This window comes from Chiroxiphia lanceolata, chromosome 20 (assembly GCF_009829145.1).
Source record: "Chiroxiphia lanceolata isolate bChiLan1 chromosome 20, bChiLan1.pri, whole genome shotgun sequence".
NCBI lineage: Eukaryota > Metazoa > Chordata > Aves > Passeriformes > Pipridae > Chiroxiphia > Chiroxiphia lanceolata.
In genome coordinates this window covers 8,628,462-8,640,914 of record NC_045656.1, presented here as the reverse complement: position 1 = coordinate 8,640,914, position 12,453 = coordinate 8,628,462, and the positions used below count along the sequence as shown (strand labels likewise).

At 44.7% G+C, this 12,453-nt stretch overlaps 1 protein-coding gene across 2 annotated transcripts in view; it reads right to left on the bottom strand.

Annotated features, from left to right (window-relative positions):
• PPM1E (protein phosphatase, Mg2+/Mn2+ dependent 1E) overlaps positions 1-10,946 on the bottom strand; it is a 65,260-nt gene extending 54,314 nt beyond the window's left edge. For both annotated transcript variants that reach the window (XR_004360412.1, XM_032707259.1), the window contains exon 1: positions 10,503-10,946. Coding sequence is in view for 1 of the 2 variants with exons in the window: in XM_032707259.1 (XP_032563150.1) it covers positions 10,503-10,903 (401 nt within the window). In the remaining variant the exon portion in view is untranslated. The remainder of the gene's footprint in view (positions 1-10,502) is intronic.
• Positions 10,947-12,453: the final 1,507 nt, after the last annotated feature.

Here is a 12,453-nt window from a genome sequence, read left to right as displayed (position 1 = left end):
AAACTCTCCGTGTTTATTGTTGCTGCCAGTATTACTGCCAGGGTTTAACACCTCTGAAGGTTTTCTGTTCTGTCTGCCAGGCAGCCACAGGCAAAAAGAACAGTGTCATACCTTCTTCCCCACTACAAGGAGACAGTTGAATTATTTTATCAGTCTTTCCAAAAAACCTCTGAGTGCAGCCTGAAGCAGCTCCCTGAAAAGAATTTGTAACTGGTAACAAGATATTAATAGCAAACCACACGAAAGCAAGAGCATGAGAAAGTACCAGAGCTTTTTCTAACTTTGAAAATTAAAGTTACAGCACAGCCCCAAGACCTTGCAGGGATGGCAAAGCACCAACACAGCAGTGCATAATCAGCTTGAATTTAGCAACTCTGCCACAACAAAACAGGGGCTTTAAAAAATAATTGAGGAGTTTCTCTGTTTTGCAAACCCATTTCACAGCCTGACAATGATTCTCTGAGGAATGGATGGGAGGAACATGGGTGGCCCACACAGGTTGTGGTATTATTTAATTCTTTCTTCCTCTTTCTGTTTTATTTTTTTCATGCTACCTGATTAGCTGATTTTCATGTTTTTACCAAAAAAAAGCAGACTTCCTCAAAGTGCTTTCCTTTTCTTTCTCTGCTTCCTCAACAGATGTTCTTTGTTATCTCTACTTCAAAAGGCATTTTTCTCAGCATTAAAAATAAAAAATAACACCCCCCACAAGGTGTCGATTCCAGCTTAAATATTATAGGTTAAAACCTGTGTTTTTGTTCCTGTTAAGATGCACAAACCCAGCATGGACACAAGAATTGTGTGACTTCATCGATTTTCAGAGGACAACGAATTAAACTGAATAATTTTCAACATGTTAACACAAAAGTAGCTTTTTATTAAGTAAATTATGTATTTTGTAATGTGTAAAATATATATTTCATGAGTGGTTTCCTAAATCTATTTAACACAGAGTTACATTAACAGAAATAGAAGAACAGCCTATTAAAAGATAATGATCAAAATATTTAGAGTTCATTGCTTTCTGCATTAAATTTTGAACTAGTTAGGATGAGTTTAACAAGTGTTTTTCATATTTGTTGGATTCTACTATATAGACTGGTTCTAAGTAATTAAAAATGCCTGTTCTTACTCCTTGTTGACAGAACCTTCTCCTTGTATCTCCCAAGATATAGGGAGAGTTTGTAAGATTTGGGGGAGGGGAGAAATATTTTAGGATATTTAGTAATTTTGTAGCAGAAACTATTTTTTCTTTAATCCCCAGAGCCAGATTTAGAATTCTGTGGCTTGGCTCATGTTTTCAGAGATGAGTATTGTGTGTTATAAACAGCATCAGCCCTTGTAAAAAAAAAAAAAGTGAATGTGAATTGCACCCACTCGGGTTTGTGAGGTGCTGAACCAAAAGCACCCAATGGCCAAAAATGCCCTTCTAAAGTTAGTACTCAACATAATTAGGGAGACTGAAAGTATTCCATAGGATCATTTGGGTCATTCCTAATCAGCCAAACCCAAAAAGGTGAACACCAAGGAAAGTTTAAAGCACTTAAAATTCATTCTCAGCTGAAGGGAAGGGCACCAGTTACTTAATGCAGGCTCAGTTCCCCTGTCCAGCCAAGGAGCCTGGACACACATCCCCAGCCAGGCTCCCTGGAAAAACCTCTCTTTTCCCACTGGTTTCAGTGGGAATTGCACCAGTTTCCCAGAGTGATAACTCTAACCCTCTGTTTGTATGGCAGACAATTATTTCCATTGATTTTACACAGTTGTACCACAGAGGTAAAAGGTTAAAGGCTCGAGAAAAGACCTCGCGCTTTTATTTAATCGATGCTCATTTCTACTGGGGGTACTTTCACCAGTAATTCACATGCCTATGCTAAGCTTAAGATCAAATAATTCTCTTCTAAAATCTGATGGTTTGGCTAGTTCAAAATCTGAATTTTTTTTGGAGTGCCAAGAGGAGGAGAGACTAAGTTCCTGTTGCACCAGATTGATCCCTTACCCTGTGGAGCACATTCCAGTGAGGAAGCAGAACCCAGAACACCCCAACCCACCCATGTTCTGCAAGCACAAAGTGTATCTGTCCCCAGACAAGAATGTTCCTCCTAATCTCTGGAAATATTGGGCTTCTGACTTCTCATTACCAAACATGTAGGTTTTTACCCAGCTTTTCTGAAGAAAGGTAGTAAGACAGCTCAGAGGATAAGCCCTTTGAAGACCTTTATATATAAATATATGAATCCAATCATATTTGCCTCAAACACAGAGATGAGATGACAAATAGAATGACACTACTTATAAGAAAAGCTGGAAAAAAACCTTAGTTCAAAATACATGTCATGCTCTGTATGTAAGTGTGTACATTGGTTTATATGAACTTATTCCTGCTTTTTCTGCAGGTAGGAATTTTAGATAGTTTATCACTGTTGTCAACTGGGCCCATAGGTTCTAATAAGAACTGAATGTTTCCCTGAATTTTCAGGTGATCTATTACAAGCCAATAAACTAAATACCTTATTTTTTCTAAATGCATTATGAGTTTTATCAATGCTGTCACATAACTGAATAAAACAATCAAGCGATGCCTAACTGAGCAAAAGCTCGTTGCACACAAATCTATTAAACACGGAAAACCAAATTTTAGGTACCTAATATTTATCCTGTTGGGAAACAGAAAAAGAAAACACAATTTATTTGCTGAATTCTCAACCAGAGCGGGGGGGTTTCAGCCTCCCAGAGTTTCAAGTTAGGACTGAAAGCAGCAGAATCATTCTAGAAGCTAATTAATATGACATGCAGAGCACCGCGTTTGTTACACTAACGAGGAACAACTTACCACATTCATTTCAGATCTTTGAACCTCAGTAAGAAGGTCACAGCCTGAGGTGAAAGGAACAGCCCTGGAGACAGTGCCAAGAAGTTAAAATGCCAAGGCCTATTTTTATACACTGCTTCTATTTTTAGTTACATCATGATGGAAGTACAGAGCCTATGAAAAAATCATATTCTCGAATGAGAGAAAGCACTCAAAGCCTTTACTGTAAATGAAGAGCAAAAGAAGCTAAACTTGAAAAATTGTTAGGTGCAATTTGACAGACTTTACTGGATCATCAAAGGCCAGGAAAAATAGCTTCAAAATCACATCCTCTGAGAAAATTAACTTAAAGGAGCTACCCACAATTTTCCCCAATTAATCAAATATTCCTTTTCTCGTAATTACAGCTACGAGAAAGCGCAAATGTTTCTCAGTTCAGGTTTGTCTGCAGCCAAGCACATTCTCCCAGGATCAAAGTTTAGCAGTCAACTTTTTAACTTTGCTTTCCCAACAGAAAAACATGGAACTCCTCACCGGAGTGCACGGAAAGTTCAGGACTGGGAGCAGCAGCACAGCTCCAAATGTTGGCTCAGTTACTCAATCAGGAGTTGCCCTCAGCTGTTTTCCATCCAGTATAAACACAAACGGAGGTAATCCTGCAATCTAGTTAACTTGTTTAACTTCTGTATTAATTATAGAAGTACCCAAGGGCAGCTACTTCCCACGCACTCCTAATTTATGACTCTGATGATTACTTCTTTATAAAATGTCTTATTAAAGGCGGGTAATGTTGTTTTTCTTCCTAATGAAGTACAAAGGCGCAGCAGAAATGTTGCTGTAAAACAAGGCCACAATCTGCAATCATTTTATCTAATCACTAGTGTGTTGGAACAACAAAAATCTAGAATATTTGTTTAGTAATTTAGTTTTCAGCCAACCCAAACATGAGGCCCTACTGCATAACATTTAGCAATGACCATTTACCTTTTAGTGGAGTGTCATTGGTTACCAACATGTCACGGACACATGTTGGCCAGGATACATTTATTTTTATAATCATTTGCATTATGTAATCGTGGTTGCATTGCATAAGTCAGTCTTGCAGCATGCTTCAAAGAACATCTAATGTTTTAAGCCACTAACTCCATTTCATCCCATTTTTCATGTGTCTTTCCTAGACAGCGAGAGTATTCCCAAGGAGAAAACGAGCCAAAAAAAAAAAAAGAGCACACACCAAATGATGTGAAGAGAGAAAATGGTGCAGAACAGCCAGGGAATATGACAGCAAATGTAGGAATAAATAATATTCTCATTATCTGTGTACTACATGCCCTGTTGCTTTTGCTTTTAATGTGATCATGTAGGCAATTTAGCAAGACAACAAAAATGAATGAGTGCACACCAGTGTCGAGGCACTGAAACTTCTACTCACGTACTGGAAAACAAACTAAAAGTTGAACCTTAGCATCAATACAAATATTTTTTAAACCTTCTGTGAAAAGAACCACAACTAAATGGATTATCCTTTCTTCAAAGAACGGGTGGAGAAATACTCTGCTATTGTTGAAGGCAATTACAGTGAGGAATTTTAAGGATAAAAATATTCTATGCCGAGTGTTTTGTGTAAAACAGAATTACTACACAAACTCTCCAAAGGAATGAAGCTCATCACATCCGAAAGGCAGAGCCAAAAGTAGTTTCACCTGATGGCAAATAAGATTTTAGTTTTAACAGTGGTTGTATAAGGTCCAAAAAAAGAAGGTGTTAGCACAGATCTAATTTTTCAATCAGTTTGCTAAAGGAGTAGCAGAATCTGTGCAAATTGCTCTTGGGTCAGAAAAAAAAAAAAATCCTGGTGTGAAAAGCTCCTAACAAAATTAATTCCCTTCAATGTGTTGTACTACTAGCAACATTCATTGAAATAAAAGCACGGGAATGAATCTATTTCCATAATCTGTTCACTAAGAATGATTTTTTTTAATGCTATATATAAAGCAACTTCCAAGCACAGTCACCCTCGTGCTTGAAAAACTCAGCATCCTTCTAATCATAAAGTAGTAAGTTTTGAAATGTCACCATATATGTTAACCATTACAAAATGTAAATCTGCAATTTAAATAGCTCATTTCAGCTGATATTCCTTTTTTTAAAATGAGTATCAAAATATTTGATTTACTTCAGTATTTTTAAAAGCGTGGGAGCGTGAACTGAGTATGTCTCAAAAGCAACGTGAAGAATCTCTCACTGTGCAGAGCATTAGTTGTGTTTTGAAACTGTTTATTTCTAAACACCACCTATTTGTAGATTACAATGATTTCCAGGCTAAAGGGGATGAAATATGCCCATTTGTATGGCCAGGACATCACCAGCATCCAGCAGATGGCTGGAGTTCCACAGCAGGTTCTTTTAAGGAGTAAAAAGGCACTAACAGCAACACCAAAGCTCCCTTGACTTTCTGCACACGCTCCTATGAGATGATTGGGGATTTCTTTGCTGAGAAACACCCAAATCCCTCGGGTCTGACCCCCAAATCCCTCGGGTCTGACCCCCAAATCCCTCGGGTCTGACCCCCAAATCCCTCGGGTCTGACATGAGCATCAACAGCCAGCCCCAGCCAGCCCGACGACGACCCTCGGGAGAGGTTCCTCATCTTGGAGGGGGCTCCTGTGAGAGGTTCACACACCTACAGCTGGGTGTGGGGAATCCCAGACTGGTTGGAGTTGGAAGGGACCTTGAAGATCATCTCATCCCATCTTTCCACTAGCCCAGGTTGCTCCAAGCTCTGTCCAGCTTGACCTTGAACACCTCCAGGGATGGGGCAGCCACAGCTTCTCTGGGAATTCTATTCTAGCACCTCACTACCCTCACAGGGAAAAATTTCTTCCCAATATCCCAATCTAAACCTAGATTAGACTAAATATTCCTAATATTGAATCTAAATTTAATGTTCTCTGTCAAATCTCATTAACCATTGGAAAATACCCCCAACAGATGCAATCAGTATCCACTCCAGTCATTCACTGTGGGCCCAGGCCAACATTATCATTTCCATTGTAAAACCTCACAAAAGATGATGGAAAAAAAAAGCACCACCTTAAAAAGGACGGTATTTCTTTTTTGTTGGTCCTTGTGATGAATATTAGAGATGGCAAGCAGTTAATTATATTTCCTGAAAGGGCTTTGAGATTGCAATCAATGGAACAGGTGATAAAAGGCAAATTATAAAGGAGTAAAACATCAGAGCCTGTTTAATATGATGCTAAGAAAGGCAATCTAGAATCATCTATAAATTTAAACTCAGAGGAAGTGACAACAGTGCCAGCTTTGATAGGATAGGGGTTAAGAAAGCAAGTTAAAAACATGTACATCTGCTTTTTAAAGGGAGAGAATTTCATCTCTTCACTCAACAGTGATGGACAGCAGGCAGAACACTCTGTTTGCAAGTTAAGAGCTTACTTTATTTAAAAAAGGATTTCTGCTCATGGAAAATTACCATGAGAAGTTCTCCCCTTTAGCTTGAAATTGCAAGTTGAGGGGCATAACCTTCACTACTGTCTACATTTTACATAATTCCAGCGTTAAAAGGCTGAGCCTGTGTTGCCTTTCTTGATTTTTCATAGCAAGACCGTGGGAAATATACAAACCTAAACAAAAATATTTTCTTTCTTTAATACAAAGAAAGTAACAACTAAAAAACCTCACTTCAAATATTGCATTTTTTTAGACTCTGAGATATTCTGTGAATGTTGTATAGCATTCTGTGAGGAAATCTGGAAGGGCAGTGCTTAGAAGTTTTTCTTTTCATGTTCCAAGTCAGAGCATGATTTTTGCAATCCTCAAAATAACCATGTTGTCATCAGTGCCTTAGCTGAGCACTTAAAATGGCATAACAATTAATTTTAGTTTTATTTCACTTATCATCTTTTGAAAATCTCAGCACTGGAGAAACAGGCCTACTATTTAAGCTCCTTCAAGATGGTTCTAAACAAATATTTGAAAGTAAAACGTTGCATCACCAAAATCACCGAAACTAAACCTGAAACTAGAAATGATACCAACTATATCTATTCCCAGCAAAGTCTGGGTTAAAAAAAGAGAGAAAAAGAACAATATGCAGTTGAATTTTTCAAATTATTTCATTTCCAGAGGAAAAAACATGTAACAGCAAGATGAATTTGTTCTTCCTACTGACACAACTTGCAAGAGTCTGGCCCTGTCCTCTCCTGGCAACCACAACTTTGCTGATTAGTTTTTCAGATGTCTTGTCAAGAACCAGCTTTCAAAATGCATTAGATTTAATAAAAGTATCAGTAGGAAGAGAACAGAGCATGATATGCAACTTTGTTACATCAGGTTAGTAACTTCTTCCTTGAAAATAAGTCAGAAAAGAGGTTCTGCTCCTGACTCAGATGAAGTGATGGGGTCTCATATGTAAGAGATTAAGGGCTTGGTGTATTTGTCCCTACACAGAAACTCTGTAAATGACATATTTTTATCTGGAATAAGATGTTATAGAAGATAACCACAAATTGAACTTGCAGGCTTTCAGCCAGTGTTCCAATAAAATTCCTCAGACACTCTCGGGTTTTTGACTATTTTCTTCATCTCCTGTACCTCCTGTTGGAGAGTTTATTCTGTGGAGGGTCCCCAAGAAAGCACACGGGACACATTTTGTGGCATTTAGGTAGATATAAAGATTACATTAATCTAATTTTCCAAGCATATGTTGTCTCTAGGGAAAAAAAAAACCAAAACAGGAACTGGAAATCTCAAAGGGGAATATGAGTCTTTTGGAAAAGAGGAGGAAAAGCTCATAAATAAAAACTCTTTGATACTGATACACAGTGGTACAAAACCATTATATTTCTTCAGGATTGGCAATATGTTCTCATTTCTGAGACGGTCTCACTTCCCTCAAAAAGATCCAAAGCTCTGTGCCTAAAATAGCTGAAAAACAGCTGTTGGATTTTTCACAGCAATGGGTTTTATCCTCATGCTACATATAAAGCAAACCAGTCATTTGACTAATATATAGTTGCAGAAAACATGCCTTCACAATACAGTCCCTCTTGCTAATGACAAACCAATAAAATATTCCCCTTCATAGGAGTTTTCAAGTGCTTTTTTTGTTTGTTTTTAACACTATCATAACCATTTGGCATAAAAGTAGCTTTAATGATATGCAGGAAGTTTCCCTTCTCTGGAGTCATCTGACCAGTCCAACCCTCAGCTGTAAAAGGTGAAAACATTCTGCTTTTGCCTGTTTTATAGTCTTGTCACGGTTTTAAGTTTCTCTGGTGACTGGAGAGTATACTAAAAATACAATAGCTTACCTGAAGAATAGTTTTGCATACTTGCACTTACCTCAGATTTCACCATCATTCAAGAAAAACCTATTTCAGTTTAGCTCTGCCTTAGAAGTTATCAGATTCGGCTTACATTTTAAATGTTTTAAAGAATTACTTTGCAGTTATCTTAGCTAGATAGATATAAATCAATTTCTATCACTCTTCAGTTAAAAAAAAATATTAATTTACTATTTGAAAACGAATTATCTATACATTGATAAAATTATTTAAACCTCTGGAAAACAAGTTTCTTATGAGGTGATCTCCTGCTGCCTTAATTTTGAAGTTTTTGCCTATGGAAGGAAAGTCTGCATTGATTTCACCACAAACAAAGCCAAGAGATGTTTCATTCAGTGGCCATCGAAAGATTTATGCTGAAGGTTGAAAAAAACCAACCAACCACAACCTGGCAAGAGCTGTGTCTATAAAAAGAATCCTCTCAAAATGTCTTTTTTTTTTTTCCTTAATAATTTCAGCCATTAATATGGGCTTCAGAAACTGGGGAATCTGCCTGTCCTGGGGTATGAGGACAGGCAGAGAGAGAAAGGGTGGGGGAAGAATTCAAGTTCAAATTTATTTCATAGATACACTTTAAATAACACTTTCAAATAATCTGCTCCACGTCTAAAACTTTATTTGCACTAACGTGACTTTTGATCTCACAAGTGTGTTTAAAAATAACCCAACAAAACACGTCCTAAATAGGTAGAAGGGACTTGCCTCTCTGCTCTCTACCACATCCCATGAATGTGCTGCTGTATTCCAGAGACTTTCCAAAGGTGGCAGGGTGAGCGTGTGTGAATAGGAGAGCTTTGTCCTCTGCAGCTATCATTGTGTCGTCCCTATCGTCCACAAACGCAGAGGGCAGATGAGAACTGAATAGAAACAGACCATGCAGTTGTAAAACCCGGTTCTTTCTTTATTATTTATTTATTTCTGGGACTGAGTAACACCTCTCATTACAATTACCGGCTCAATGGCAGAAAGCTCCCCGGTGTGCTGTGCGGATTTTCACAGCTTCATTTGTCTCCTCCTGTGGCATCAGTTTGAAAAGCTTCCTAAAGAATCGCCACTAACAACCATTTCTATTTCAAGCCTTCAAAGCCGAAGCTGAGCACAATACACGGCACTGGGAACTGATCTTTAGGTTTCAGTCCACAGACTTTCCACACTGGGAATAGATCCCATCTGTTTCCTCTTTATGCACCAGCCTTTAGAAAGCACAGATCTGGAAACTGCCTCCGTACAGAACCGAGTATAGCCGGCTTTCCCCAGCTGACGGCAGAAAAATCCCCATGATTATGGATAGCTTTCTCCCAAGGCTTTCTACTCCTCTTTTCTCCCCGGTCTGTGAATACATGGTGCGGTTTTCTCCGTGTGCGGTGATTTTTTGGAAGGGTGAAGGGGGTGGACCACCTTGTCCCCTTCCTCTTTCCCCTTCCTTTTTTCTTGGTAGAGGTTCCCCCGTTTACAAACCCTCACACAGGGAACATTTCAATTTAAACCCTCGGCACAATCAACCACAGGCAAACCCCCCTCCTGCTCTGACACCAGAGCGTGAGACATTTCCCCCACCACTCTCCCTCCCCACCAAGCTGCTCTCCAGATGGATGCTCGTGGCTCTCCCTTGTCTATTCCCTTCGCCTGTCCCGGCCGGAGGGAAGGAGAGGGCACAGGGTAGAGGATTCTTTTGGGCAGGGGGAACCGGGCAGGGCAGGACACTGTGACCCCGAACAGCTCGAGCACCGCCGAAGTCCTGAACTCTTTTTGCCTCGGGGATCCCTCGCCTCCCTCCCTCAGCCCCACACAGGAGGGGTTCCCTTTAGCCCCACACGCGACAGTCCCTCAGCCCCCACGCTCCCCACACGGGAGGGTCCCCTCAGCCCCGTCAGCCCCACACTGGGGGGTCCCTCAGCCCCACATTAGGGCGTCCTTCAGCTCCCACATTGGGGGGTCCCTCAGCCTCACACTGAGGAGTCCCTCAGCCCCCACACGGGGGGTCCCTCAGCCCCCACATTGGAGGGTCCCTCAGTCTCACACTGGGGGGTCCCTCAGCTCCCACACTGGGGGGTCCCTCAGCCTCACACTGAGGAGTCCCTCAGTCCCCACACGGGGGGTCCCTCAGCCCCCACATTGGGGGGTCCCTCAGCCCCCACACGGGGGGTCCCTCAGTCCCCACATTGGGGGGTCCCTTAGCCTCACACTGAGGAGTCCCTCAGTCCCCACATGGGGGATCCCTCAGTCCCCACATGGGGGGGTCCCTCAGCCCTCACGCTCGCCACAGCGGAGCCCTCAGCCCTCAGCCCCGCGCCCTGCCCCGCTCCCCTCAGCCCGGCACTCACTACTTGTAGAGCTGCTGCAGGCAGAGGTCCAGGCACTCGCCCTCCACCTCCTCCTCCGTGATGTACTCCGAGAGCGGCCGGGGCAGCGGGGGCAGCGGCGGGGGCGGCGGCGGCGGGGCGGGTGGCTGAGGGTCGCCGGCGTCGCCCTCGCCGCCTTCTCCCTCCTCCGCCTCGGCCGCCGCTCCCGCTTCTCCCTCTGCCCCGGGCTCCTCGTCAGCGGCGCCCGCGGCGTCGGCAGCGGGCGGAGGGGGCGCCGGCTCCTGCTCCGGCTCCGGCTCGGGCTCCGGCTCTGCCCCGAAGGGCCCGCGGAACTCTCCCAGGAACAGCTCGAGGAAGCGGCGGTAGGTCTTCTCCTCCGCGCTGCCGCCGCCGCCGCCGCTGCCCGAGCCGCCCGCGGCCATCGCTTCGCATTCCCGGCCGCCCGCCGGCGGATCAGCACTGCGCCCGCAGAGAGCTCCCTGTCCCTGCCCGCCACCGCCTCCTCCTCCCGCCTCCCGCCCGCCGCCTGCGCGCGCGCTCCCGAGCCGGGCCCGCGGGGCCGCGCACGCCGCGGGGGTGGTGGCGGGCGGGGGGGGCTGAGGGGGGGACGCGCCTCGGCGGCGGGAGCGCGGGCGGCGCTGAGGGGGCTCGGGGCGTCCGGCGGCCGCCCGAGGGGGCGGCTCGGCCCGCGGCAGTGACGGGGAAGGGGGGGAGCGGGAGCTGCGAGAGCCGCGCCGCTGTGATGAGTCATGCGAAGGCAGCCAGACGCGTAGGTTCCTCACAGGAACCCGGAGGAAACCTGAGCGCACATCGCCTGTTACCTAATCCCCCTGCCTCCTTCAGGGTTTCCCTGAAGCTTCCGCCGCCGCCGGCGTCGCCGCGGCTCCCGGAGGGTGAGCGGGGCTCGGAGGGGGGAGCCGGGCTGGTCCCGCGGTGTGGGGACGGAGCTGTCCCTGCCCGAGCCTCCGACCCGGGCGGGGGGAAGGCTCTGGGGGCGGTTTGACACCGGAGCGGCTTTGCGTGAGGGGAACTGGCCGTTGAAAAAGAAAGAGAGCAGATTTAAATGGGATATTGGGAAAAAATTCTTCCCTGTGAGGGTGATGAGGCCCCGGGACAGGTTGCCCAGGGAAGCTGTGGCTGTCCCATCCCTGGAAGTGTCTAAGGCCAGGTTAGAGCAACCTGGGATAGGGGAAGGCGTCCCTGCCCATGGCAGGGGGGTTGGAGCCGGATGATCTTCAAGGTCCCCTCCAACTCAAACCATTCTATGATTTTATGATTAAAAATTAGGTGTTTAAGCAGGAATGTCCCCTCCAGCCTGTCGCGTGGGGCCCGACCCGCACTCCCACACCTGCAGTGGTGAGGCCCCCAAGCCCCAACCCCTCAACCCTCTCCGTCCCCCTAAACCCCCTGGAAGGGCGGCTTGGGGTCGTTTTACCCCACTTGCAACACTTAGCGACAAAACTTGTGTAAAATTACATTCAAGATGGGCATATGAATATGCCCATGAATAATCATAAAGTTGGAGTGAGACCAGAGGAGGCCACCAAGATGCTCAGAGGGATGGGATGCCACTCCTGTGAGGAAAGGCTGGGAGAGCTGGGGGTGTTCACCTGGAGGAGAGAAGGCTCTGGGGAGACCTTAGAGCTCCTTCCAGGGCCTAAAGAGGCTCCAAGAGAGCTGGAGAGGGACTTTGGACAAGGGCATGGAGTGACAGTACAAGGGGGAATGGCTTCCCACTGCCAGAGGGCAGGCAGTGTTAGGTGGGATATTGGGAAGGAATTCTTCCCTGTGAGGGTGGGGAGGCCCTGGCACAGGTTGCCCAGAGAAGCTGTGGCTGCCCCATCCCTGGAAGTGTTCAAGGCCACATCGGACAGGGCTTGGAGTAACCTGACCTAGTGGAAGGTGTCCCTGCCCGTGGCAGGGAGTTGGAACAAGATGATATTTAAGGTCCCTTTCAACCCAAACCATTCCA